General features: G+C 53.1%; 1 protein-coding gene and 1 long non-coding RNA gene across 2 annotated transcripts in view; one reads left to right on the top strand and one right to left on the bottom strand.

Moving 5' to 3' along the window:
* The first annotated feature begins 483 nt into the window (after positions 1-483).
* On the top strand, positions 484-3950 carry LOC134759717 (uncharacterized). The gene is made up of 2 exons (XR_010136323.1): positions 484-680; positions 3703-3950. It is a non-coding gene; the product is annotated as an uncharacterized LOC134759717 (long non-coding RNA).
* Positions 3951-11770: 7820 nt separating this feature from the next.
* SDC3 (syndecan 3) overlaps positions 11771-25113 on the bottom strand; it is a 40202-nt gene continuing 26859 nt past the window's right edge. Inside the window, exons 2-5 of the mRNA XM_024231344.3 lie at positions 20893-21010; positions 18837-19450; positions 16580-16871; positions 11771-15660 (exon numbers count right to left, since the gene is read on the bottom strand). Coding sequence (XP_024087112.1) covers positions 15494-15660; positions 16580-16871; positions 18837-19450; positions 20893-21010 — 1191 coding nt within the window. The 3' untranslated portion in view covers positions 11771-15493. The remainder of the gene's footprint in view (positions 15661-16579; positions 16872-18836; positions 19451-20892; positions 21011-25113) is intronic.

Here is a 25113-nt window from a genome sequence, read left to right as displayed (position 1 = left end):
CTCAGGATCCAACCGCCTTGGCCTCCCAAAGTGCTGAGATTACAGGCATGAGCCACTGCACCCGCCTTCCATGTATTTCATTTTGTTCTCACCACAACCTCAGAAGGAAGATATTAAAAGAGTCTGTGGTTTTTTAAGATTCTGTTATTCTATAGAATAGAATTCTGATTCCCACAGAGTCTGTTATGAAAGATTCCACGATCTTAGAAAGATTCCATTATTCTGGGATTCTCAGGTACTGGAAGGTTCCATCATTTTATAGATCATGGTGTTAAAGAATTTAATGAATTGGTGATTCGTTGCACCTCAAGGGCAAGAGGCAATTTGTCAGCCCTTGGACAGCCTTGAAGGCCACCACTGTCCGCCCCCTGCCCCTGTCCCCTCCCTTGGCTATGACATCAGAGCCAGCCAAGGCAGAACAACCTGTCTCTATGGCATGGCCTTGAGTGTAAGGTCAGTGAGGACTGTGGAGACCGCCAGAGCGCTTGGTGGGTGACTCGGCGGACAAAGGGCTCTGTGCACCCGCCTCTGCTGTCCTGGCTGGGCCTCACACACAATGGAAGGACCTTTCGAAGCTGCACCCAGACTGCCCCCTCCCCCAGCCAGAGACACCCAGAGATGCAGCTGAGCTCAGTCTCAGAGCAGGCCCCCTCCCTGCTCAAAAGGTCCACGGAGAGGAGGTGGGGAGGACAGGGCACAGAAAGGCAGGAGTGTCCCCACTCTTTCTTAGCTACCAATGGTTCCCACCTCTCTACCTTTGCCCATGCTGTTCACCCTGCCCGGCATTCCCCTCTCCCTCTACGAATCCTTCAAGAGCCCCCTCAAGTCCTACCTCCTCCAGCAAGGCCTGCCGGGTTATTCTACCCCACCCCCACCCCATTTCTTCTTTCTCCAAAGTCCTGTTGGGTGGTGCTGGGGGCTCACATGGGGCTCAGAGACTCCCATCTCTCCTTTCCTGTCTGTCCTCCTTGCTACCACCAGAGTGATCTTCCTGGAACACAAATGTGTTCTTGTCACGCTCTTTCTATAGATGCACACTCGGAAGTGTGGTATGCAAAACTTCCCAACTCAGGCCCCATTCTTTGTGTCTGGCTTCAATTTCTGCCTCAAATCCATGCGCTAAAGCTTGGCCAGATGAAGTGGGGATCTGCCCTCCAGACACATGGGCACCTGGGCAGCCCTTCTGAGACTGGAGCAGCTGAGACCCTGCCTTGATCGCAAGACACAGGCACTGAGGGTCCCCTTCCCCACCCAACTTCACACACACACACACACACACACACACACTTTGGCTGCCACCAGGGAGCCCACTGGGATTGCAATGGTGTGTGTTAGTACCAGGGACAGTGCTGGGGGAGGGCAGGCTCTGAGGGCTGTGAAATCCACTGACTCAGGGGCATGCATCTGTTTCATACAGCAGGCATTTGTTGAGCACCAGCTGCATGCCCCACCCCTACTGGGTGTTACAGAAAATTCCAGAGGAAAAGACATGTTGTCACTGCCCCCAGGGTCCTTAACAGCCTGGCTGGGGAACTGATAGCCCTGCCACCAACCTCCCACCTACCTCCCTGCAGACTGCCACAGCCATTTGTATAAACCACAAATTTGACCATATCTCTCCCCCCTTTTTTTCTCTTGAGATGGAGTCTTAATACGTCACCCAGGCTGGAGCGCATTGGCATGATCTCAGCTCACTGCAACCTCTGTCTCCTGGGTTCAAGTGATTCTCCTACCTCAGCCTTCCTCCCAAGTAGCTGGGATTAGATGTACACGCCACCATGCCCAGCTAATTTTTGTATTTTTTGGTAGAAACAGGGTTTCACTTTGTTGGCCCGGCTGATCTCAAACTCATGACCGCAGGTGATCCACCACTTTGGCCTCCCAAAGTGCTGGGATTACAGGCATGAGCCACCGCACCCGGCCCCATATCTCTCTCTCTTAAAAGCTCCATGGGACACACACACACACACACACACACACACACACTCATACACACACACATACATGCACATCAATTGCTTATAAGACAAACTCCAAACCATTGAGCATGATAGTCAAGGCCCTTTCTGACCCAGCAGGCCTAGCCACCCTCCTGCCCTCACCACCATCCCCACCCTCATGAGTCCAATACTCCAGCCCCACTTGACTTCCTTCATTCCCCAGACATGCAAGGGCGCTTTTCTCATTTTTGTCCCCTAATCTAGAGAGTATTTGCCCTTCTTCTTTTTCACAGAGAACTCCTACATAGACTTCAAAACTCAAACCAAATATTTCCTCCTCCAGGAAGCCACAAAGTTAGTTGTTCCCTCCTCTGTATGCCAAGAGGCCTTGTACCTGTCTCTGTGTCACTTGGCATATTGAATTCTGAATTACCATGCATCCCTCATGTGAAACAGAAGTTAGCTACATTTGTCTGGGCCTGTTAGGAAAGGCGTGGTGGTTGCCAGAAGTGGAGGGGCTTTCTAAGAACTGTAACTGATTAATCACTGTGTCAGTAATAGTTGTATTTGACAACTTTAGATTTTCTGGAAGCCTAAAAATAATGTCAAAGCTGTGCTTTGTATGCTACTTTTTAGCTCTAGAAGCCTGTCTGTCTTATCTTTGGGAAGAGAGAGCATTATTTATTGTGTCTACCATATGCCCAATAATTGTTAGAATATGATTAAATAAAACATAGCCTCTAGCAGATCAATGCAGACATCAGATCCAGCCCTCCTCCTTCAACGTTATCGGTGTTCTCAGGTATCTGACTCCACATCTGTGTTCCCCACACCAGGCTGTGAGTTCCCTGAGGGCCGGGACTGTGTGTCTTTTATTTCCCTGGTACCTAGCATGGTGTCTGGCACACGGTAGGTATCCATCAGTATTGGGAGACTAACAAACTAGAAAGAATCACATGGGTTCCAGGGTCAGATTGCCTGGGTTCAAATCCTCATTCTGCCACGTACTTGGCTGTATAATTTTAGACACGGTTTTAACCTTTCAAAGGGAGCTCTATTTTCTCACCTGTAAACTGCGCATATTACTAGTATATGCCTCATGGAGTTATGGTGACCTCTATGACACTATGTAAAAAGGACCAGGCATACAGCCTGCCCACTAGTAAACACCTCATTGTTATAGCGGTCATTGTTATGGTCACTAACGTTGGGTTGAATTGTGCGGTTTAGACTTAAGCACAACAGGAAGTCAAAGAAAAGAGAGGGCGCCTTCACCAATAATCCAAGATGACTTGGATCATCCAGGTCAGTATTTACTGAGTACTTTCTATGTACCTTGAATTAATGATGAAACCTCATGGCAATTCTATGAGGTGGGTACTATGATTATCCCCATTCTATTTCCATAAGCAGCCAGGTAAAAGGGGTCAAAAAACTTGCCTGGGATCACCTAGCCGGTAAGCAGAAGAGTCAGGGGTCAAACCAGGGCAATTTGGCCCCAGAGTGGGGCTCTTCACTTGCATGCCACAGAGCCAACCTCAAGGAAGCTGGAGGCTCAGCTGGACTTTGCAGGACAAGCCACAAGACAGAGGCACCCCTGCTGGGAAGAAGGAACAAGGACTTCCCCTCATGCACTTCCCATGATCCAACCCAGGGTTTCTCCCGAAGGCCTGCATCCTTCTCTCTATTCTCTCACCCCTGCCTTTCCCACCCTGCCAGCCTCCCTCACGCCCTTCTTTCCCTTCTTCTTCCTGTTGTCCAGGTCTAAGAGTTCATCCTGGCCAGATGAACTGGGAGGTTCCCAGAGCGGGTGATGTTGGAGTAGGGCTTTGAAAGATCCGTAGGAGTCTGCCAGAAGAAGGTGGAGGAGAAATCAAGGTTGACTGTACAGTTGTCTCCCTACATTCTCGGCATTCTGGGAGTGTCCGTGCTTCAGTTTCCTCATCTGCAAACATGAGAGTAATGAGTACCTACTGCTTCTCAGGGTTTTAGTAAAGATTAAATAAGCTACTACATGTACAATCATTTTATTTAATAAGCACTCCTGTAGTGCTTACCACATCCAGGCACTGTTCTAAAGGCCTCACACTATTAAAAAGCGCTTAGAGCATGCCTGGCACATGGTAAATCCAATACATGTGTCTTCTGCTGTTATTATTACAGTCATGCTCCACATAGCAATGTTTCAGTCAACCACAGATCACATATACAGAGGTGATCTCATAAGATTGTAAGGGAGCTGAAATATTCCTGCCACCTGGTAACAGCATACACTGGTGTGAACAAACCTACTGCACAGCCCATTGTATAAAAGTCTAGCACAGGGCCGGGCCTGGTGGCTCACGCCTGTAATCCCAGCACTTTGGAAGGCCGAAGTGGGCAGATCATTTGAGGCCAGGAGTTCAAGACCAGCCTGGCCAACATGGTGAAACCCTGTCTCTACTAAAAATACAAAATCAGCCAGGTGTGGTGGCGTGTGCCTGTAATCCCAGCTACTTGGGGGGCTGAGGCAGGAGAATTGCTTCAACCCAGGAGGCGAAGGTTGCAGTGAGCTGAGATCATGCCACTGCACTCCAGCCTGGGCAATTGAGTAAGACTCGGTCCCAAAAAAAAAAAAAAAAAAAAAAAAAAGTCTATCACATAGGATTATGTACAGCACATAATAATTGATAATGATAATAAATGACTATGTTACTGGTTTATTTACTATATTATACTTTTTGTCACTATTTCAGAGTGTACTCCTTCTACTTATTAAAAAAGTTAACTGTAAGACAGCCTCAGGTAAGTTCTTCAGGAGGTATCCAGAAAAAGGCACTGTTACCACAGGAGATGACAGCTCCGTGCATGCTATTGCCCCTAAAGACCTTCCAGTGGGACAAGATCTGGAGGTGGAAGACAGTGATACTGACGAACCTGACACCGTGGAGGCCTAGGCTAATGTGTGTGGTTGTATCTTAGTTTGTAACAAAAGAAGTTTAAAAAGCAAAAATAAAAATTAAAAAATTAAAAAATAGCTAGAATAAGGACATAAAATGTTTTGTAGAGCTATACAATTTTTTTTCTTTTTTTTTCTTTTTTTGAGATACAGTCTCACTCTCTCCCCCAGGCTGGAGTGCAGTGGTACGATCTTGGCTCACCGCAACCTCCATGTCCCGGGTTCCAGTGATTCTCTTGTCTCAATGTTTTACTTCAATAATACAGGTGTGCACCAACATGCCTGGCTAATTTTTGTATTTTTAGTAGAGATGGTAGAGTAGAGTAGTAGCCATGTTGGTCAGGCTGGTCTCGAACTCCTGACCTCAGATGATCTGCCCATCTTGGCCTCCCACAGTGCTGGGATTACAGGCGTGAGGCAACACACCCGGCCTACAATGTGTTTTAAGCTACGTGTTATTACATGAGTCAAAAAGGTAGTTTAGGGGTTTTTTTGTTTTGTTTTTTGTTGTTTTTTTTTTGAGACGGAGTCTCGCTCTGTCGCCCAGGTTGGAGTGCAGTCGCACGATCTCAGCTCGCTGCAAGCTCTGCCTCCCGGGTTCACGCCATTCTCCTGCCTCAGCCTCCCGAGTAGCTGGGACTACAGGCACCTGCCACCATGCCTGGCTAATTTTTTGTATTTTTAGTAGAGATGGGGTTTCACCATGTTAGCCAGTATGGTCTCAATCTCCTGACCTCGTGATCTGCCCGCCTCGGCCTCCAAAAGTGCTGGGATTACAGGTGTGAGCCACTGCACCCGGCCAATTTTTGTATTTTTAGTAGAGACAGGGTTTCACCGTGTTAGCCAGGATGGTCTCAATCTCCCGACCTCGGGATCCACCTGCCTCAGCTTCCCAAAGTGCTGGGATTACAGGCATAAGCCACGGCGCCCGGCTTAAAAAGTTTTTAAAAATTAAAATTTTATGAAACGTTGAAAAAGTTACAGTAAGCTAATTATTATTGAAGAAAAACATTGTATAAATGTAATGTATGCAGTGTGCACTGACAGTCCTGCTAGCTCCATTCATGGCAAATGCCCTATACACATGCACCATTTTTTAATCTTTTATAGAATATTTTATTGTACCTTTTATTTATTTATTTTTACAGACAGGGTCCCACTTTGTCACCCAGGCTGGAGTGCAGTGGTGTAATCATGGCTCACTGCAGCCTCAACCTCCTAGGCTCAAGTAATTTTCCTGCCTCAGCCTCCTGAGTTGCTGGGACTACAGAAATATACCATCACACACAGCTAATTTTTTTTAATTTTATTTTTATATATAGAGAGGCTCACTATATTGCCCAGGCTGGTCTCAAACTCCTGGCCTCAAGCAATTCTCCCACCTCAGCCTCCCAAAGTGCTGGGATCATAGGCATGAGCCCCTGCGCCCAGCCTCTTGCATTTTTTCTATGTTTGGATATGTTTAAATACATAAATACTTGCCATTGTGTTACAGTTGCCGCAGTATTCAGTAGAGTAGCATGCTGTGCAACTTTGTAACCTAGGAGCAATGGGCTGTACCATATAGCCTGGGTGTGCAGCAGGCTATCCCACCTCGGTTTGTGTCAGGACACTATGATGTTCACAAGGTGAAATCGTCTAACAACATGTTCCTCAGAACACATCCCCGTCGTTAGGTGACGCATGACTGTACTGTGGTATCTTTGGTGTCTTCATTTTTAGTGCTGTGCACCTGCTGTGTGTCATTGTGCTGGACACTTAGATCTGCCCACTTTTTGGGTCCTCACAAATCTTCTCTGCAGCGATCATCACTGTGCAAATGACACAGAAGAGGAAGCCAAGGCTCAGGGGGTGGGGAGGAGGTGAAGGGGCTTCTCCAGGATGACCTAAGAAGAACTTGCTGTGGCTAACTGTGAATGACACCTGTATGCCCCCAAACCCATGCCCTTTCCTTACAGCATGCCGGTAAGACTATTTCAATATTTCCAGCAAGACAAGATAAAGGTCTAGACTTGGCCAGAGCCTTGAAAATGGGCAGGGGCGGGCAGTGAGAGTAGGGGATGGTGATGAACAAATCTAATGTCCTCCAAGGTGGGAGGAGTAATCCCCAGCCAGCCCATCTCCCAGGACTGATGTGAATGGCAAGCAAGACCAAGGACTTCCTGGACAGTGCTTCATGAGCTGAAACACATGGCTCACTTGGGAAGGGCTGCTTTTGCTACTTTCTCTGGCAATGGACAAACACCTCTGGAGGAGGGAAATAGCTGAAACCACGTCAGTCATGACAATTTCATGCAAATTATTTCAACAGAGCCATTCATAAGAGTCAGTTTTCATAAAACGGGAGGGAACAGGGTCCATGAAGGCACTGACCACTTGGAAGTGGATGAAGTAGAGCTGAGGAAAATATGGCATTGCGGGAGTTCACAGGCAGGGGTTGGGCAAATGGCCAGGGCCCTAGACTTGCAGCAGGGGAGCCAGCTCTGCATTTCCTGGGGGTGCAACCTCAGGCCCCTCTGGGAATTGCTTTCTTTTACTTTTTTTTATTTTTTTTTTATTTTTTTTTTTTGAGACGGAGACTCGCTGTGTCGCCCAGTCTGGAGTGCAGTGGTGCGATCTCGGCTCACTGCAACCTCTGCCTCCAAGGTTCATGCCATTCTCCTGCCTCAGCCTCCCCAGTAGCTGGGACTACAGGCGCCCGCCACCATGCCTGGCTAATTTTTTTGTATTTTTTGTAGAGACTGGGTTTCACCATGTTAGCCAGGATGGTCTTGATCTTCTGACCTCGTGAAATGTCCGCCTCGGCCTTCCAAAGTGCTGGGATTACAGGCGTGAGTCACCGCGCCCAGCGGCTTTCTTTTCTTTTAAAGCACTTTATTATGGAGAATTTAAAATGTAAACTTAGATAGAATAATATAATGAAGCCCCTATGTGCCCATCACTCAGCGTCTATAACGATCAACTCAAGCCCCATCTTATTTCCTCCGTTCCCTCGCCCACTCCTCCCCATGTTATTTTGAAGTCAATTCCAGACACCTTGTCGCTTCATCTACAAATATTTCAGTCTGTATCTCTAAAAGGTAAGGACTCATTAAAAAAAAAAAAAAAAAACATAACTACAGGGCCTTTATCACATCTAAGAGCATTGACAGTGAATCCTTAATAACAAATATTCACTCGGTCACTTGAGCCCAGGAGTTTGAGACCAGCCTGGACAACATGGCAAAACTTTGTCTCTGCAAAAAATATGAAAATTAGTCAGACGTGGTGGCGAGCACCTGTAGTCCCAGCTATTTGGGAGACTGAGGTGGAAGGATCACCTGAGCCCGGGGAGCTCAAGGCTGCCGTGAGCCATGAACAGACAGACCACTGCACTCCAGCCTGGGCGACAGAATGAGACCCTGTGTCAAAAAAAGAGAAAAAAAATATATATAAATATATACATTTATGTTTTTACTCATTCACTCAGTGTTCCATTTCCACTTGCCTCATAACTGGAGCATTTTAAAAATATAATTTGTTTGAATCAGGATCTGAATCAGGTTCCCACATTGATTAGTTAACATGTCATTTAAGCTTATCTATAAATTCTCCATCTCTCTCTTTTTTTGTCTCCTTATAATTTATGTGTTGAAAAAAAACTGGATTGTTTTTCCTATAGAGTGTCCCACAGTGTGGATTTTGCTGATAGGGCCAATGTGTTTATTGTAAACACATTTTTATGATAAAATGGGGGTAATAATTGTCTCCAAGAATTAAATAAGATAATGTCTATGAATGAACGACGATAATTGGAAGGCACCCCACAAATGTCATGTGTTAATGCTTCGTTAGAGCCTTTTAGTAACACCCTAGTGCTCCTGTTGTTCTGATGACATAACTGAGGTTCAGAGAAGCTTGGTAACCTGCCCACCCTCACAGCTAGCTCTTGGTAGGGAGGAGACAGCAGAATCCCACCGCACCTTCCAATTGCTCTAGGGCTTTGGGATTCTGCTGTTTGAGCCTCAGTTGCTCCATTTGCAACAAAAGGCCAAGAGACCAGACCTGGGGCTTAAATGAGCTAACATGATACCTGGTACCTGGCATAGTGCCTCACCCTATTCCTCTTGCTGTCTGCCCTCTCTCTTCCCTACTGGTTATCTGGTGGTGATAAACCTAGATCCTCATGTGCCCTGAGCCCACCCTCAGGCCGGCAGAGGCAGGGTGGGCGGCCCTGGAAGCTGAGCACACTCTGTTCTCAGGGAAGCTTGGGCCGGGTGGCTGTGACCTCTTGGGCTGCAGGAAACAATCAGCTATTCTTCCTCCTTCCCTCTTGATTCTGTTGCTCATATCTTGGGTGAGGGGCCCAGAGGGAAGTGCTCCAACTTCCAGCAGTGCCCAGCCTATCTGTGCCCAAATACATGGTTTCCAGGCTCTGCCCTTGGCTCTAACAAGCCTAAGTCATAGTTCATACTAGAGCTGACCCTGATAGTTTGATTTCTACCCAAGCTCAGTATCACTTATTCAATCAATAGGCAGTGTGCTGGGCCCTGCAAATAAGAATAACAGTAATAGTGATAGCAACAACAGCAGTAATAATTGCCCACATTTGTACAGCACCTACTCTATGCCTGCCGTAGTTCTAAGCACTATGCATATGAGGCCAGTACTAGTATTGCCCCCATTTTACAAGTGAGGAAACTGAGCACTGAGTTTGAATTGCTCACCCAAGGTCACATAGCTAGTCACTGACAGAGCTAGGATTTGAATAAAGTTTGCCTGGTAAAACGTAGGTGCTGCAAAGAGAATATAAATCCAGCTGCAGATGGGCATGTATGCCATGCTTCATGCCTCCAAATACCAAACTTATTGTCCTCATTTGCCTTCAAGGAAATCAAGGCTCAGAGAAGTAGAGCAAAGAGTCTGCTTGACTTCAAGACCATGCTCTTTCTACTCCTCCAAGCTGAAAATAAAATCACATCACTAGAACTCAAGAGAGAAGGGGAGAAGGGTAGGAGGGAGACGGCGGGCTGACAGCACTCAGAAAATGGGGCATTGCCTTCTGAAGCTTCCTGCGTGAACAGCCACTCATGCTCGGCTTTGAATCTTGGTAAACCAACTCCTCACATCATAGCAGGTGTCTAACTGGCCCACTCCTGTGAGGACCTCCCAGTGGCAGGTCTGGCCCCTTCACCCCATTTTATAACTGTTCAGACTGAGGCTCCAAGGAGTCAAACTGTCTGAGGTCCCACAGTGAGGCCCCGGGCACCAGGGCTCTGTCCCTGAACTGCCTAGCAGTGAGGGGCAATCTTAGTGGGGCTTGGAGGTGGCAGCTGAGAAAGAATGACCACCCCCCAACCACCATCACCATCACAGACCAGTGTCATCACACAGTCACAAGACTCTGGTTGTCAGCTATCTCCCAGATAGACTGTACATGCTCTAGGGAGAGGGGTCGGGGCTGTCGTGGGGAACCCTCGGCTCCCAGTTCCAAGCACAGAGCCAGGCACAGAAACTTCATTGGAAGGAGGGAGGGATGGGTAGGATGGTGTACCAAAGCCATAGGCCTCAGGCTCCAACCCACTCCCAGGGCCAACAGCACCCTCCCTATCACGTATTAAGAAGAAATTTCTTTTTCTTTTTTTTCTTGAGACAGGGTCTCACTCTGTCACCCAGATTAGAGTGCAGTGACGCAATCTGGGCTCACCGCAACCTCTGACTCCTAGGTTCAAGTGATTCTCCTGCCTCAGTCTCCCAAGTAGCTGGGATCCTGACCCAGGCACCCACCACCACGCCCAGCTAATTTTTGTATTTTTAGTAGAGATGAGGTTTCACCATGTTGGCCAGGCTGGTCTCAAACTCCTGACCTCAAATGATCCACCCGCCTCAGCCACCCAAAGTGATGGGATTACAGGCGTGAGCCACCACATCTGGCCAAGAAGAAGAAATTTCTAGAAGAAATATTTGTAGGACATGTAGAGCTTTCCCTCGAAGGAGAGAATTTTGTGACTGTTACACCCATATCTGGGGGCTGTCCCATTGCAAGGGGCAGAACAATCCCGCGTGCCCTCAGAGCCTATGAGCACTGGAGACGGGCAACACTGGAGAGACAGATTTCAGCTGAAATTAGGAAGTACTTCCATATAGGCAGGGTGGCCCACTGGCCCTCGGGACACACCCAGCTGGCTGGGGCAGGAGTTATGCCAAGTGGGAGCTGGAAAAGGGATTTCTACACCAAGGAGGGCCCCGAGGCTGGCCCAGCTCTATGACCCTGTGATGTCAGGAGTCGGCCTGTGATTCTGGGTCACATTCTCCCATCCCAAGGTTCTATTCTGTTCCAACGCCATCATCAGAGCCCCTGTGAGCTACGCATTGACTGTGGCAGGTGCCGTGCTGAGCATTCTACCTCATGCGGTCCTCACAACATTCCACGTTGGGGACATTCTGACCCCATTTGACAGATAGGGAAACTGAGACTCACAGAGATCAAGTGGCTTGTCCAGAGTCAGCGCTAGGAAATGTCAACACCTGGACTTGAAAACAGACTTCAGACTTCAAAGCCATCTCGTCTCGTCTCGGCTGCTCTGATTCTGGTATCCTGTGGTCCCAAGATTTTCTCTGGGGCCTAAAGCCAGAGTTCCCCTGGGGGTGAACCACAGGCCCCTCTCACCACTGCCCGGCCCCTCCCAACCACAGCCCCCATCCCGGCCTCACCGCAGCGGCTCCGTGGTTTCCTGGACACTCTCAACCAACAGCAGCTTTTACCATAGTGGTTCCCACGAGGGGCTGTTAGTCAATTTTCCCTGCTTGGTTCTCAATTTCTTTGATGGGGGAAGATGGCTGGGGCCCAGGGTGCGGCCATGGGCTGCCCTCCCCAAATGACCATATTTATCTCACACTCTGGACACGGCACAACATTTCAGCTTGATTTTATTTCCTTTTATAAATGGGCACAGCACAGGAAGTGTTAAAAAACAAAAACAAAAACAAAAACAAAAACAAAACCAGTTCCTTCACAAGGCTGGAACAGGTGAGTACCCGCAGTGGGGCAGGTGCCTTGGTCTCTTTTTTCCACTGTCTTTTTCTTTTGTTTTTCCTTATTTAAGGTTTTGGCCATGAACTCAGGACAGGTACGGTTAATAAACAGGTTACAGGGGAGAGAAGGGGCAGGGAAGGCCTGGGGGAGGGAATGGCAGACCCCCACCCACCCCAGGCAGGATCTGTACAGGAGAAAGGACTCACAGGAGGGAGGGACACTGTCTTCAGGGGGCTCTCTGGAGCCACGCCGCCTACGAAAAATATTTACATGCATTTGCCACGCTGAGGCCAGGGTCACTGTGGTGCCAGGCAGGCACCTGGGGGATGCTGGGGCCATCGGCTCTCAGATGGCGACTCCCAGGGCCCAGTCTCAATGCCTCTAAATCTGTACAGTTTGCGGGCTTCTATTTACAGGCAAGAGGCCTGGGAAGGCAAGTCCAGGGTTGTAGTTGTTGGGAGAAGAAATCCAGAGAACACAGGAGGCAGCCACTCCTACCCCATGAGGCAGAGGGTCTGCTCCCTGCGTCCAGGGGCCCCCACCAGGAGGCCTGACAGGCGGCTTTGCCAACCCCAGGGGGGTTTGGCCCACACACCCTAAGCCCTGCCCAGCCCAGGTTGCCACCCACACGCCTCCAGCGATCAAGGGGACCAGTCTTTCAGGCAAGGACCCCATCTGGCCCCCTGGAGACAGGGTCTGGGCTCTCCAGGTCCTGGCCTGCCTCGTGCTCTGGCAGCCAAAGCCCCAGAGGTGCTCAAGCCACACAAGCTCCCTCTCGTTTGGAACTCGCTGTGCTTCCAGCAAATGCCAAAGCCCCTCAGAACACTCCATCACAGGCAGGGGTAGGGGGACATGAGGGCCCTGCACCCACATTGCACCTTGGAGAGCCTAGCTGGTCCTCATTGAACTCTCTTGGACTGCCTTGCCCTGGTCAGGCCAGCCAGGGCAGATTTGGGCTGGTCAGACTCTTCAACCTCACGAGGATAAAGCCTGGACATCTGCCTTGGGTCCAGGGATCCATGAACAAGGCCCCTGGCCTCTTCTCTCAAATGCTAAGGACACAGAGAAGAGAAGCCAGTGCCTGGAGCCCAAGCCCCAAATCAGAAGCCAACCCCTGGGATGTGAGGAGCCAGGCCTGCCGGGGCCACCCCCACCATGGGCTCCAGCCCTACCGAGAACCTGCACCCACTGTTGGGTCTCTCGCCCGAGGTCCGGCGTCTTCTGGGGCTGGGGGCCCAAGCTTTCTTCTCCTCTATCCTCCCTGGTTTCTCAGCCTCGGCCTGCCCAGGCCGTCTCACCAGAGCTGTGCTCTCCAAGACAGCAGCACCCCAGGGAGCAGGGTAGGGAGGCTGAGCCTTGTGGTCTCTGGCCCCAGGACCCAGCCCTTCTGCTCCAAAGATGACTGAGGCCAACACACCCCCTCCAGATATCGGGGCCCCCCCCCATGCCCACTCTTCTAAGGCTGGGTCCACCTGGCTTCCTCACAAGCCTCTGGGCCCTGTGAAGGAGGGTTTTGGGACTGGAAGATGGCGCCCAGCCTGGAAAAGACAGGCTGTGGGACAGCCCCCGGAACCTCCCCCTCACTGCTACACACCACTACCCCTCATCCTGCAGAAATCTGCTGCCAGGGCATCTTGAAAAGGGCCCTGAAATAAAACCTGCCTTCCTGACTGGAATCTGGGATGTGGGTGAGGGGTGGGGGTGTGAGTGCCAGCCAATCACAACTCACACCACATCCCTTTGGCTCCAAGAGGCTCCCTGCCAAGCACATCCTCCCCCAAAGATCTGTGACCCCACATTTAAAATACCGATGGAAATAGCCCTACTTGCTAGGTAACAAAGGAAGTAACCCCTCCCCCACTATCACCTGGTCTCATCCCTTAAACCCTGACCTCAGGGCCTGAGGCATCTGCAGGGGCTGCTTCCAGCCATGGCCCCTGAAGCTGCAGCCAGAACTGTTTGGCCAAATAGGTGAGGGAGTGTCCACAGGGAGGGCCTCTGGGCAGGTGGGCTGAGGTTGGCCTGCCAGGCAGAGGGCAGAGGGTGCGGAGGGCCCGCCCTCACAGGCACTTTGGAGACTTGTGTCCTGGGAGGCAGAGTCAGCCCCCTAGCTCAAAGCAGGAAGGAGACACAGGGAGATAAAGGAGCCCAACCACATGCCCCCTCCCTGCTCTGGGCCTTCCGTCCTGGGAGACCCAAGATCCCCCAACAACCTGGGGCCAAATTTCCTTCCTCAGCCTTAGAGGAGCCCCCAGGCTCCCAGCTAGTGGGGGTCTGGCCCCAAACCTCCCCCGTTGCCAGCTGCAGTGGGGAGGAAGCAGGTAGGGGTGAAGCCAGGCCCACCTGCGTGCAATGCCCTAAAAGGGCTGTGGCCCCACACTTTTTCCAAGAAAGGCAAGGGCCTGCCTGTTTCCCTCCAGCATTGAGAGCAGGTCATGTGGAGTGAGACTGTGCATCCACATGGGATTGTGTCTGACACTGGCTGGGGTTGGTGGCCGCATGTTTGGTGTGGGCACCATGGCATGCGACTGAGTATGACGGGGCAACTTAGGGGGACCCAATATGGGCTGATTGTTCCTGCTCGATTCCACCCTCCCCAGTGAGCCTGAAAGCTGGAGACAATGTGTGTGGTGCCAGAGTGTGGGTGTATTTGGGGTAGGAGGAGGCCACACTGTCACTGTCATGTGACCATGACTAGTGACTTGCATTGCAGTATGTGTCTGGGGGTGTGTAAGTGATGCGTGAGGATAAACATTCTTGGAAGGATGAGTGTCTTCTGTGATATGTCTTGATTGGCTGGGCGGTCAGGATTGCGTATGGTTTTGTCATTGCATGCTTTTGTCTTGTGTGTGACTGCGTGAAAATATGTGTGACAGTGTGGGCAATGGTGTCTGTGCAGAGTCCCCTCATAGGAGGGACATCAGAGCAGCCCCTCCTCACCAGTGGCTGCCCCAGCACCCTCAGAAAGCTGTTTCTTGGGGGAAAATGCAGAAAGAAATGAAGTCTGGGGTACATGTGTACTTGGCAGGCAAGAGGAGAGATTCAACAACCCCAGAGAGACCAGGACAAAACAGGCTGGTGACAAGGGACACCCTCTCACCCAGCCAGAGAGAGGCCCTGGGATACGAGCAAGAGGTTGCAGTGTCTAGATGATTTCAAGGGCTGTGTTTACCAAATGTTTGTCCTGAAAACCAGCCTGAGTGCCTCTCTGCCCCAAAAAGGAGATCTCAGTGAGCCCTGTGGGTGCCAAGTCAGGGCTCAGGCTCATCTCAAGCCCCACCCTTTCTTCCACCACCAGCCAATCAGGAGCTTTCTTCCTCCCATCCATCTGACATGAGGTCCTGAAGCCCCAGACTGGTGGCAGGGATGAGGGGAACAAGAGATGAGCTCGTAAGGGCACAGTCTGGGGCAGATGGCAGCAGCCCCTCTTCCTCGGGGAAGATCTGTGTGAGGCTGGCAGCCTGGGCAGACCTTGGGAGAGAGGACAGAGAAGAACTGGGGCCAGGTTCCAGGCCCAGTCCCAGGCTTGGGCTGGTGGGGCCAGGCTGGGGACTGGACAGCAGGGTGGTGTCGAGGCTGCAGGGAGGCACTGTGGCTCCACTAGGCATAGAACTCCTCCTGCTTGTCAGGCTTCTGGTATGTGACGCTTGCCTGCTTGGGTTCCTCCAGCGTGTAGCTGCCCTCATCCTTTTTCTTCATACGATAGATGAGCAGTGTGACCAAGAAGGCAGCAAAGAGGGCGCCCACCACCCCGCCCACAATCACAGCTGTGGAAGAAGAGGGCACAGGTCAAGGCCCAGAGGCGGGGTAGAACCAGGGCAAAGGGTCCTCAGGGGTGGGGACCAGGGTGAGGAGAGGGCTGGGAGTCCCAGATCTGAGTTGGAGTGATGATGGAGTCAGTACTACTACTACCAGCACTGGGTACCATTATAGGCCCTCACTGGCTGCACTCTAATCACCCAACACACTAACTCACTGAACCCTCACACCAGCCCTATGAGGGAGGGGTCATCTGAGGGCTTCATCAAATTTAAAATGCCATCAGTCATAAGATGCCCCAGTATTTTATAACTGCTAGGAAAGAAAAAGCTCTGCTAACTAAATATGACATACCCCAATTACAGAAGAGTTAACATGTGAACAGATGTGCCTCTTAGAATTGATTAAGGGCAAAATGACTATCCCCATTCTACCGATGAAGAGAAGGAAGACTGGAGAGGTGAAGTACCTTGCCTTGAATGCAAAGCCAGGATTTGAACCAGGAGTCCACAGACTCCCTAGATGCAGCCAGGGCAGGTCCACAGGGACTGGGGTCAAAAACTGGGGAAGGTCAAGCTGAAGGATGGGTCAAAGATTAGCATCTAGGAAGTGAGGTCCCAGGGGGTCAGCCAGTATGGCCCAGGAAAGCCGGGATAAAAGTCAGAGTCCACAGAGGGGTCAGAGGACACTAAGGAAAGACCTAGAGATGGACATGAAGTCAGGGTTGGATATTGGGAAGAAGGAAAGTTGGGAGGAGCCCGAAGGCAGGTCCTGGGGGGTTGAGTTCTCAGGTTTCCTTCCTATCTGGCTCCCAGAAAACCACGCCCTGATCTCCTTTCTGGGTTCCTAGAGGCAAACTGAGGCCCAGCCAGCTGTCTCACTCTGGTATCCTCCCAGGCTCCCCTTGGCCCAGACCCCAAGCCTCACCTACGAGCACCTCCTTCCGCTCCAGGATACTCTTCTGAGGCAGCTGAGCAGCTGAGCTGCCCGAGTCGATGGCATTGTCCAGGAGGCCAGGGCCCGGGCGGGCACCCTTGGGCAGTGTCCCAGGTGGAGATGATGGCTTGGCCGCAGCCCCTCCCACAGCTACCACCTCATTGGCTGTGTCTGGTTGTGTGGTCTCTTCTTCTGGCAGCTCGAAGTCTCCACTGGGCCCCCCACTCACCGGCACCTCTGGCTCATCCCGGATTGTGGTCAGGAAGGTCTCTGGAGTTGGGGTCTGCAGAGAGGGTGGCATGAGCCCAGGACAACCACACATGAAGGCATAACCCCCCACCACCATCCTACTGCCCTGGGGGGCTAACATTTAGCACTCCCTACATGCCAGGCACTGTGCTACACACTATCCCCATGAAGGAGTGTAACAATGCCCCCAGTTTACAGAGCAGGAAATCAGCTCAGAGCATAAATGACCTGCCCAAGGACACACAGCTAGTAAGTGAGGGAGAGAACTAAAATTCAGATCTATCTGTCTCCAGAGTCTGTGTTTCTAACCACTAACACACTGCCTCTGTTCTTGCTCTGGCCACATCCTGTCCCCCTCATGTCCCCTCCAGCTGCCTTAGTAACACTCCTCGGGGCATTCCTGCCGAGAAGCTGTTTGGGAACTGCTGGGTGCGGCTGCTATGGACGTGGGCCTGGTCCCGGTCCATGCCTAAGGCAGGGGAGCATCCTGTAGCCTGGAGGCCAGTCCAAGAGCACAACCTGCAGAATATCATGGCCTCAGGGGCAGGTATCCCGGAAACCAGCTCAGTGACTGACAATCTCTAGGGCTCCCACCACTGGGAGGCAGGATCAGAGCTGGGAATGAGGGGACCAAAGTCGGGGCTGTGGGAGCCATTAGAGCAGGGATGTTGCTATTTCAAAGGTGGGCATGGAAAGGCGGGCCTGGTGTCCAGGCTGAAAAGAGGCTGCAGCAGTGCCCCAGCGTACACAGCGTGCACAATGGCTCCTCCAGCAACCTGGACTCTGTGCACCTTCTCCTGGGCTCCGTGCCCCATCACTGTTTCCCCTTCCTGCTTGGCCAAGTCTGTGTGAAAACACCTGGCTGCCCCAGCTGCTTGAGGAGGCGAGGGAAGGGCCTGCATCCTGCTGGAGCTGGCTGGGAAGTCAGAGGGACTGACACTGACCCCAAGGCAGCTCCACGGCCCAAGGGCCTTCCTCAGTGAGGCCAGCTGTAGAGGGCTGTGGCACCCAGTCCATGTTCCCACCTCTCCATCTTACTCAGTGCACCCAGCTGGGACCAGACCACCTCTCTCATGTCCTTGGGATTCATCCATCCCTGGCACTCCTGACATCTTCATCCTCTTCCCATCAATTCCCCTGCTCCATCCAGAATATCCCAAATGCACACACATGCAGCCCTAGCCCTGTGAGACTGCCCGGCTCTGGCACCAACTGCCTGGGTTCAAATCCTGACTGTCATCACTGGCTGCGGAGCCTTGGGAAGTGGCTTCACCTCCCTGTGCGCCCGCAGTTGCTCGTCTGTAAAATGAGATGACCACAGTGCTGCCCCCAGGGTGGGCATGAGGGCTGGGGCTAACACAGGTAAAGTGCTGAGCACTGAGCCACACCCAGGCAGCCCTCCACAAGGCAAGTGATGCATTCTCATACACCAGCTCTTAACCACCCTCAGACCCATGATAATAACAACTGTGATGACGACAGCAGCTGAGAACCCACTGGCTGTAGCATCACCAGGCGCTGTTCTAAGCACTGTGGATGTCCGGAGATTTCATGCTCACAATGAAATTGATACACATTCTATTGTTTTCTCCTTCCGTAGATGAGGAAGCGGAGGTATAGAAAGGATCAGGGACTGGCCTGAGGTCCCGTGACTAAGAAGTGGCAGTGGAAAGATTCTAATACAGCTGCCAGACCACTGAGTTAATGCTCTCAACCGAAACACTCAGCCCGGCCCCCCTTGTCACCAATGCACAAGTTCATCCAATTCCTTCCCCACCAATGTCCCATCCTATTAGGATCCAACCACCCCAGCCCTCATTTTCTGTCCCTCTTCCCTCCCTATCCGATCTCTGTCCCTTGGTCCTGCCCCTCGCCCCCATTTTGTCTGGCTCAGCTCTATAGCCCCCTGGTCCTCAGTCCTGTCCAGCTCCATCCTCCTCAACCCTCCCCTGACCCACCCTTCTCCACCCTCCTCCCTGTCCCTTCTCAACACCCTCACCTGAGCCACCTCTGTGGGTCCAGGGGCAGTGGTCCCCAGGGGCAGGGTGCTCCTCTCAGGGATGTCAGGCTCCTGGGTGGTGGCCGGCCTGGGAAGGGCTCTTGGCCGGGAGGTAGCTGTGCTGACCAGCCTGGGTGTTGGGGTCTCGGTGTCCAAAACAGCCGCCGTGGTGGGCGGGGAGGGTGCCTCGGGGGTAGTGGCCCGTGCCGTGGCCGCTGTGGTCGGTGGAAGAGGCAGAAGCCTCCGTACGCCGGTGGTCCTTATAACAGCAGTGGTGGCCGTAAAAGGGGGTGCTGCAGGGGTGCTGGGGGCGGCGGCGGCCACCGTGGCAGGCGCTGTGGCCACAGTCGGGGCCCCTGTGGTTGTGGCAGCAGTAGTAGCCATGGTAGCGGAGACAGTGGTGGCTCTCTGGCTGGGTTCTTCCGGGACTTCTGTCACCACCAGGGGGCTGGTGGCTGGCTCCGGGGTGGGGCGCTCAGAGGGGAGCTCTTCAAATGGTGTGCCCACAGGCTGGATGTTCGTGGTGGGCAGCACCGCAGGTGTGGTGGACACCGCCAGGGCTACATCTGGGCTGAAGCGCATGGCTGTCTCAATGCCCGACTCCTGCTCGAAGTCTGAGGGGGTGGGGGAGAGGGAGAGAGCTAGGGAGCTGGGTGGTTGTGAGGGGCATGAGGATCCCAGGTAAGCAATGGCCATCAAGATTGGTCTCCCAACCCCCTCTCTTTGCCCAACTTTCCCAGAAAAGATGACAGAAAGGAGGAAGGCACAGCCCGGCTAGAGGTGGCCAGTTGCTAATGTTCCCCAACTTCTCTCTGCCAAGTCAAAAATTCTGGGGGCCGCTTCTCCCAGGAAGCCTTCCTTGACTATTCCTGCCCACCCAGCCTACAGTTTCTATGAGGTTGAATCCAGGCAGCAGCAACTGAGGCGCTACTGGCTGCAAAACTTGCTGGGGCTTGCAGGGGAACACAGGAGTGGCATTCTGGGAAGAGTCAGACCCCAAAGGCACCCCTACCACGAGCTCAAGGCAGGAGTGGTACACTAAGGGCTTCCCCCAGAGACAGAGGCAGAGGGTAAGAGGGAGAAGAAGCCCTTGAGGCAGGGGAACTGCTTGAGCAATCTGGCTGATGCAAAGCCGGGACAGTGAAGGAACTTGGGAGGAAATGAGACAGGGGGGTGAGGGATGGGGGAGGGAGAAGCCACAGCCAGCTCCTGGGCTCGGAACCAGGCAGGAGGGAGAGGAGCCAGGGAACTTTGCGAATAGAGATGTGACCCAACAGAAACGGGTTTTACAAAGATTAATTTGAAAGAGGCTCAAAGGACTTGGCTAAGGAGGGGAGACCAGAGGCAAGGGCTGTGGGGAGCCAGCTCTGTGGCGTGCAGACCCCGTACCATCTCCTCAGATGCCAGCCCATGCCCTCACTGGGCCCAGTCTCAGCTGCCTTCTTTTTGCTACCATTTTGAGAGCTCCTTCTCTGTGCCAGACCCCAACTTCCTATCCCAAACTCTCCTAGAGGCACTGAGAGGAAGTCATATTTCTCACCATCCACAGGTGAAAATACAGGAATTCAGGGAGGGGGAGCACCGAGGGGCACACATGGCAAAGTGGGGTTCCCAGCGCCCTTCTCTCCCGAGATTCTGCTAGACCCAGCTGACCTGGCTCCCCTTCCCCAGGGCGGGGCCATACCGGGCACCACTTGAAGTACCTGCCCTGTGTCACTGCCCTAACCCCACCATTGGCCACAGCTTATTGCACCTGACGGGACCACCGGAACCAAGCAAGGTCTGCAGAGGGAGCCACATAGCACACACAAAGATGCAGACGTGGGACCCTGGAGAGCTGGGCATCCTGAGCCCTGAGGTCCTCCCAGGCCTTGTTCCATCCCCAGAAGGATGTTCTGCCCTTCTTTCTGGGGATCCAGAGCAAGAAGAACTTGCCGACCCATACAGTAAATGCCCCCTGCCTCACTGAAGCAAGCCCCCCGTGGGCTCCTCAGAGTTGGGGCTGGATACAGACTGGTCACTGCCCCCAGGCAGAGGTAGGGAGGGGGGTACTTACAGCCCGAGCCCGACCCCGAGTAGAGGTCATCCAGTTCATCATCAGGAAAGGAGTCATCATCCCCAGAGCCCTCCAGGTCCACGGGTCTCTCGAAGTTCTCGCTGCGCCAGCGCTGGGCCTAGGGAAGGTAGAGGTGGACACAGGGCTCGGCACCCGAGACTGGCAGCAGCCTGGGTGAGCCCAGAAGGGCGACAGGTGCCCTTGTGGGCTGAGTGACATCCATGTGGATGACAGAGATCTTGTGTGTACCCTGAAGGAAAGGGCGTGTACGTGAATAATTCACAGGGCAGGGTTGGGGCAGGGCAGGTCACCTGGGGTCCCATCCCAGAAGGCTTTCAGTGTCTAGCTGATGACTTTCTCTTAGAAACTGGTCATTTTTCATCTTGACTGCACATCTGAATATTGTGAAAACTAAATTCAGTGGTTCTAGGTCTGAGGTGGTCTCTGAGCAGCCGCAATGTTGGGCTGGCTGTGGGGAGCCCTGGGGCATGTGTGAGCAGGGGAGGGCTGCACTGGCCCTCCATTTGGGGCCCAGCCTCTCATCCCCTGCCACTGATGAGCCCCCTTCTGGAGTTGATACAGAGCCAGAGTGAGGATCTCAATCCTGTCTTCATATCCCCAGCCTCAATCACCTGCTCCAGAACCCTGCCCAGCCCAGCCAGGGCAGGGAGCCAGGAGGTGCCCCCTCACCAAATGCACACACACACATAGTCTCCAAGTAATGAATTAATCAGTATTTACTTTCTACCAGTGAGTCATGGAGTGGAACAATTAGTGTAATTGCTCCCGTGACGAATTGCTGGGTCTTCCTCCTTTTTAGACATTCTAGGAGCTCAGAGCAGTAGGGCCCAACTTTTCCCCAGCGCCCCTCTGCCCAGAAAGACAAATACTCAGGGTGGAGGAGCTAGAGCTCCCCATGCCACTCCCTCCACAACCTGAACCAGCCAACTCAGAGTCCCCGCTCCCTCCAGCTCTCTGGCAAGCAGCCTGAAGTCACACAGAAGAATGGGGACTGAGCAGGGACCCAGGCTCCAGTTCCTGCCCCTGCCCAGGGCTGTCTTCACTGTCTTTCTATCCTTCCCAGCAGGCTAGGCAGTGGCTGGGAGGCCTTTAGCTGGAAGGAGGGATACTAAGAGGTCTGTGGTCCCTGGAAGCCCCCAACTGAGGTAAATGTGGGTGCCAAAACGAGGGAGTCTCCAAGATTCCTCAGTGACCAGTGCCACTTAGCCCCTAACTTCCTGCTCCAAGAAAAGCCTGTACAAACCCAAAGACCTACCCCCAAGCCACACAGACCCTTGAAATGACACACCCCAGAGACACAGCACATGCACAGACACACACTGACACATGCTCACCTAAAAGCAGCCACAGAGGGCTCAGTGTGTCGGCATGCCTGGGGGTAAAAACAGCCACTCACATGGGGCAGGAGGAGCTGGGCCTGCCGTGCAGCTCTGAGCTCAGAGACAAGCATCGAGCCTCCTGGAAACCCATCAGCCTCCACTCAGGTAGCGCTCACCTAGATACTATTCATCCCCAGCTCAGTAGCCATCGACATGACAACCGTTACCATGACGACCATCTTCTCCATGCTAAGGACCAGGAGCTGCAGCTCCCCACAGAGATGGGGCGGGTACAGGAGAGAAAGAGATCACGGGGGAACTGAGAGGATGACAGGGAGGGGGGAGGTAGAGACAGAGACGGTGACAGACAGGCGAGGACTGAGGGAGGCCAGGGGGCAGAGGGGCAGAGACCGGGAGGGTGGGCTGGGGGGTACAAGACAGGGAGAGAAGGCAAGGGTGGGAGGCAGAGGGGAGAACTCACACATCCTAACTTAGCCTTATGCTGATGAGGCAAGGCTGGGGAAGGGGCCACCTCAGTAATTTGCCAAACCTGCTTCCAAGAGCACATTCTTTCCGAACAGCAAGCACCCTCAATGGCAGGGTGTGCAGGGGGAGGAACGGCCCAGGCACCCCTGAGCCCACCTGGGACGCTCAGCGGGAACTTAATTCGAGGACACCTGGGACCTGCAGGCATGGGCGCCGGGACTCAGTGAGGCCCTCTCAGGAACACTACAGGGGGGGGTGCTGGTAGCTGCAACTCCCAGAGGGGACAGAGAAACGGGGGTTGGGGAACGGAGGCTGGGAGGCAGCAGGGAAAGCCTTAGGAGTCACACAATGCCTGAGGAGGAGGGTGACAAGCAGCCTTTGACCCCCAAACGACCTCCGCATTTGCATAATCCATCATAATGAGCATAATTATCCATGCCATTCCCTTAAAGGAGAACTGAATCCAAAAGCCCCAGGACGCTGCCAGCTTCTCCTTGACGCTCACTGTGCCCCCTCCAGGTAAACACAACCCCCCCATGCCTGATAGGAGGCTTCCACACCCCCAAGACATGCGCGCGTACACGCACGCGCACACACACACACACACACACACACGACAGCCCAACATCCTCATGCATATACATTCTCCTGCATGTACTATGCACCCCAATAGGATACACACACACACTAATCAAGTGCAATGTTTGCCCACACCGATCTGTATACTCACCACAGCCTATAGGCAATACAGCCCAGCCCACACCAGCACACACTCGCCCATCTACTTCACCCCTAGCTGCATGTACACATGCCCTAGGGTACTCACAGACACACACACACACTCCTCTCCTCACCACACACCCCACGGATGCCACCAACAAACCTCAGCACATTCTCCTGACCCCACGCACCACACTCACCTCACCAAGGCCCACAACACGGACCCACCGCCATGGCCACGTATGTTCCCTAAACACACATCGCTCCTAGACATCACCCTCGGCAGGTGCATCCTCTGACTCAGACATGAACCTCACAACTCAGATACAACCTTTCCTCTCGGCTGCACCCCACACACACAGTGAGCGTGCCCGGCGGAAGCACAGAACCTTCTGCTTCCAGCCACCACTGATCTCGGGAGGGGACACCCAGCGGAGGCTCCCCGAGCAGCCCATGAAGCCCTGAGCATCAGGTCCCAGGGGAGCTGCTGAGCATTCCCAGAGCACTCTAGAGACCTCTGCCCACTGCTGCTGAGGGCCTGCCCCAGGCCAGGTGCTGGGAGCATGTTACTTGTGCAGCCGCCTTTAAGCATCACAACCGCCCAGGGTTTTATCATCCCCATTCCACAGATGCAGGAACTGAGGCAGGGGTTAGAATCCAGGCATGAGGCCTCTGTCTCTGAAACCCTTGTCCTGGACACTCCTGGGCCACCCCCAGACCCATTGCTCGTCCAGGGCTGAATTCATACATCTGTGCCCCGCAGCTGCCCCTCACCCCCTGCATGCCATCAACTCAGCAACGCCCACAGCCATCCACGCCCACCCAACATCCACACCCGCGCGCCAGCACATGATGGTGATAAGACTATGCAGCTCATAGCATTGCGGGAGAAGGGGCTGAGCACAGGACCCAACACACCGGACGCTCCCAACACCCTGCCTCCACATGTGCGCAGCCTACTTGTCCCTCCCTGAACCTGCCCCAGCAGACATACACCCCGCCTCACATGCCATTAACAGGCCCACAATACCTGCATCCCAGTTCCCTCCACACACACATGCACGCAAACACGCACTTTCCTTCCGAGTACACACAAGTGCACACACACATCGGGATGAAACGTAGCACCCTTCCTAATGGACTGATGCCCCCCACTTCCATTTTTCCTCACAGTCCCCTAGTCACCACACCCTCCGGAACTAACCCACAGCCTCACTCCACAGAGGCACCTCAGGATCCCAGCCCAGAAGGGACCAGGCCCAGCAGTGACCCACAGGCCCCCTCACTCCACATCCACTCCCACCGATCCTCTCCTAGAGTTTTAGAGCAGCAGCTGGGGAGGCTCCCCTGGGCCAGGGGCAAGGAGGTGTCACCTCCCAGGTTGCCCAGCCCCCTCCCTCCCAGGAGCACCCCGTCAGGGCTGTGATGGGTGAGGGTCCAAATGAGCTGGATATCAGCTAAGTCTCCTCACTTTCACGGCTACCTCTACCCACTCACTCATCACTCACTCTGAGTGCAGGGGACATGTTCAGGAAGGCCAGTGCCTTCCTCCCACCCCATCCTCCCTCACAGCCCACTCCAGAGTTTGGGGTCTCTCGTGCCCAGCCCCCACACCACCATGAGCCTTCCTAGAGAAACAGGTCAGCACAGAGGCAAAGCGTAATGAACCAGCTCC

This window comes from Pongo abelii, chromosome 1 (assembly GCF_028885655.2).
Source record: "Pongo abelii isolate AG06213 chromosome 1, NHGRI_mPonAbe1-v2.0_pri, whole genome shotgun sequence".
Classification (NCBI taxonomy): domain Eukaryota; kingdom Metazoa; phylum Chordata; class Mammalia; order Primates; family Hominidae; genus Pongo; species Pongo abelii.
Note: the sequence above shows the minus strand (reverse complement) of the source record. Positions and strands in the feature narration are given on the sequence as shown.